Source organism: Humulus lupulus, chromosome 1, assembly GCF_963169125.1.
Source record: "Humulus lupulus chromosome 1, drHumLupu1.1, whole genome shotgun sequence".
NCBI lineage: Eukaryota > Viridiplantae > Streptophyta > Magnoliopsida > Rosales > Cannabaceae > Humulus > Humulus lupulus.
The window spans coordinates 180067461-180071205 of record NC_084793.1 but is presented as its reverse complement, the minus strand read 5'-3'; the positions used below and the strand labels follow the sequence as shown (position 1 = coordinate 180071205).

The 3745-nt window shown below is 39.1% G+C and overlaps 1 protein-coding gene across 1 annotated transcript; it reads left to right on the top strand.

Annotated features, from left to right (window-relative positions):
• The first annotated feature begins 538 nt into the window (after positions 1-538).
• Positions 539-3482, top strand: LOC133825149 (uncharacterized). The gene is made up of 4 exons (XM_062258135.1): positions 539-1660; positions 1709-1860; positions 2087-3165; positions 3325-3482. The coding sequence occupies exons 1-4, from the start codon at positions 539-541 to the stop codon at positions 3480-3482; spliced, it is 2511 nt and encodes an 836-aa protein (XP_062114119.1).
• The last annotated feature ends 263 nt before the right edge of the window (positions 3483-3745 follow it).

Below are 3745 nucleotides of genomic sequence, written 5' to 3'. Positions count from 1 at the left end.
TAAAATGCTCCAAATGATGTGTTTTAAATGGTATAATCTTGTTGGTTAGACCAAAGATGATGCATACACTATATATATGGGTTACTAGAGTTGAAAATCCTTTATCACACTTTCCAACTCTCTCTAAAACTAATTCTCTCTCTGGCTCTCTAAGACCAAGGTTTTCTCCAAGAAACTGATCAAACTTTGCTTGACTTGCATGAGTTTTAAGGCTTGTTCAATCCTAGATCTCATTCTACTTAGTTGAAGCTTCAAGCAATTAGGAAGGCTTGGAATAGAGATTTTGGACAACAATATCCATATTGTGTATAAGCCTTAGAAGTTCTCCAAATTTGAAAATTCAAGTTGTTCAATACAAAGCTTTAACCCTAATCTTGTATTTTGTCACTCTATTATGTTTTTCATTGTTGATATAGATGATTAAATGTATCTAAGTTCATATTATCATCATTTAATCATTTAGTTCATTATATTCAAGATTAACATTCATCATTCGAGCCTCTAACAAGGCGTGTGATATCTCTCTCTCTCTCTTCCCATGGCTCGGAAGAAGAAAGGTTTATCGAAGCCGGTGGTTTCCGATGAGGTGGTGGAAGACCTCCCTTCGATCCAAGATGAGGTACCTGTTATGATTCCTGATGAAGAATTTCATGACCCGTGTGACGAATTGGAGTTGGAACGTGGTGTAGAGTTGAATCGTGTTGGAAATGTGAATCGCTCCTCTCCTTATTCTGTGAGTTGGGCTGAGGAGGCTAAGGGATCTGAATTTCAGAGGTCGGCTAAGGATGTATGGAGTAATTTTAAGTCGAACCAGGTTCTTACCCCTTCCACTCGTCTAAATTACACTGAACCTTTGAAAATGGGTGACCAAATTGTGGCTCGATTAGACATGGAGGAGGTGGAGACTGAAGCCTCATTCTGGAAGAATGCTATTGTTTGCATTGTGCTGGGAGCTAACCCACCTTTTAGAGTGTTTGAAGGGTTTGTCAAGAGAATTTGGGGCAACTTAGGTGTTGATAAGATAGTTAGAATGCACTCAGGTTTTACCCTTGTTAACTTCAAGGATGAAGCAACTCGGGATCTGATTTTGGAAACGGGAGTCATACATTTTGATAAAAAACCGGTGGTTCTTCGTCCTTGGACGCCAGATATGGACTCAGTGAGAATGGTCAGGTCGGTGCCGGTTTGGATTAGGCTGAATGGTTTGGGTTTGCAATACTGGGGAAAAAATAGTCTCAGTGCTATGGTGAGCACAATTGGGAGGCCGGTTATGGTGGATAAAGTGACACAAAGTAGATCGATGGTGAAATACGCTAGAATTCTGGTGGATATGGAGATTTCGGATCACCCTCCGAAATCTATTTCTTTTATCAATGAAAGGGATCAATTAGTTGAACAGTTGGTGGAGTATGAATGGCTTCCCTCTAAATGTGCTGCTTGCTCGAATTTAGGTCATATTATGGCAAATTGTAACAAGAATAATGGTTTGAGTTGGAAGAAGAAATCTTCTGTTGAGAATGGCGCTAAATTAGACAAGATCAAAGTCAATTCAGAGGAGGTGATTCAACAGCCTTCTGGGGTTGTTAGCCTTGTATCCAGAGAGGATAAATCCTCAAGTTATGAAGAGGAGGGGAGGACTAGTCGATCTCTAGAGCAAAAGGTTTCAAAGGTTAGTTGTGTTGTTTAGGATACCTCTAACGTTGTTCAGCAAGTTGGAACAGGGAGTTCTGTTGATGCTGGAAACTGGATTACTCCTAAGAGGAGAGGTTCTAGACAGGGTATGGCAGATTCTCATAAGTCAGATATAGCTCTAGCAAGGCTATATCCGGAAATGGTTATGTTGTGTTACAGGATACTGGGGTTGGTCATTTGGCTACAATATCTAACCCAATTAAGTAATGGAAGTTTGTAATATGATAGGGTGGAATGTGAGGGGTATGAATAAAAGAGATAAGAAAAATGCTATTCTTAGCATTTGTAAGGAGAATAAGGTGGGTTTTGGAGCTTTTTTTTAGACTAAGGTGAAACATGAGAAGCTTAAGGAAATTTTTTAGAATAATTTTCATAATTGGGATTACTTTTCTAGTCCTATTGTTTCTGGTAGAATCTTAGTCTTGTGGCAAGCTAAGTTTGTGAAGGTTGATATCTTGCTTGAAGATCCTCAACTGGTTCATTGTAGAATCAGAGTGAGTGGCCAGCAGACAATGTTTTTTGCTACTGTGGTTTATGGAAGTAATTCTATGGGGGAGAGGAAAAAACTTTGGGATAAATTAGCTAGTATTGGTCAGTTAAAGTTTCCTTGGATAATTTTTGGAGACTTTAATGCCATGTTTAGCTACCAAGATAGGAATGGTGGTAGACAAATCCTTGCAAAGGATATAGCCGATGCTCAAGATTGGTTAGCTTTAGGCCAAGTTGAGGAACTTAAATGTGCTGGTGCTCAGTATACGTGGTCGAACAAACATGAGGCAGGAGACCGTATTTTCTCTAAATTAGATAGAGTTTTTATTAATGAGTTGTGGCTGGAAGAGTTCCCGAAAACTGTAGCTTGCTTCAAATGGGACTGCATTTCTGATCATAGTTTCTATGTGATTCGAAGTCAAGAAGTTAACAAGGTGGGATTCATTCCTTTTCGTTTTGGTAACCATTGGACGCAGTATAGAGGTTTCAGAGACGATGTTCTGTGTTGCTGGAATGCTCCAGTTGGTTCTGGTGGAGGTCTTAACAAGGTGGTCAAGAAGCTTTTTCGAGTGAAACATATGCTGAAAAGGTTCAACAGGGAGGAGGTTGGAGATGTTGTTTTGAACTATAGGGAGGCTAAGGAGGAATTTAGTAGAGTTCAGGAGGCTTTGGCAGCTAACCCGACTGATCTGTCTCTGCATCAAATAGTTACTCAAGCTCAACACAAGGTTTCAGTCTTACAGAACCGTTATGCTAGTTATCTCAAACAGCAAAGTAAACTTAATTGGCTCAAGTTTAGTGATGAAAACTCAAGATTCTTTCATGCTTTTATGAGGAAGAGAAGAGTTGATAATAGAATTACTTCCTTCTCTATTGGAGGCAAAATAGAAGAAGATTTTCCTAAAGTTGTTGAGCACTTTCTTTCCCATTTTAAGAATTTATTGGGGAGGAGAAGTTGGACTTCTAAAGAGATTGATATCAACTGTATTCTCTAGGGTAATGGATTGTCTTTGGACCTTCAAGTCAGATTATTGAGACCTTTTACCAAGAGAGATGTGAAGAAGGCTCTCTTTAGTATTCACTCCTTTAAAAGTCCTGGTTTGGATGGCTTTGGATAGGGTTTCTTTAAGGGGTTATGGTCAGATATTGGAGATGAAATTTCCACTGCTGTGTTGGATTTCTTTCAGGATGGGTACTTGCCGAAGGAGCTGAATGAAATTGTGATTTCTCTTATTCCTAAGATAGTTGATCCGAGCTCTGCTAGTGACTATCGTCCAATCGCGTGTTGTAATACACTTTAAAAATGTATATCGAAGATGATTTGTTCCAGACTTTCGGAAGTGCTTCCCTTCTTGGTTCATAGTAATCAAGGGGCTTTTATAAAAAATAGAGTTCTTGCTCATAATATAATGATTTTCCAGGATCTCCTTAAGGGATACACTAGAAAGAATATTTCAGCAAGATGCTTAATGAAGATAGATCTGAGTAAGGCGTACGACACTATTGATTGGCATTTTGTGGAGGATTTGCTTAAGCATCTTTGCTTCCCTTCTAGATTTATTGA

Excerpts from the sequence above, each read along its gene's own strand:
- LOC133825149 (XM_062258135.1), top strand. The coding sequence starts at position 539 with ATGGCTCGGAAGAAGAAAGGTTTATCGAAGCCGGTGGTTTCCGATGAG. Across the intron at positions 1,661-1,708 it reads GTCGATCTCTAGAGCAAAAG|CAAGTTGGAACAGGGAGTTC; the intron begins GTTTCAAAGGTT and ends AACGTTGTTCAG. Across the intron at positions 1,861-2,086 it reads TTGTGTTACAGGATACTGGG|TCCTATTGTTTCTGGTAGAA; the intron begins GTTGGTCATTTG and ends TTACTTTTCTAG.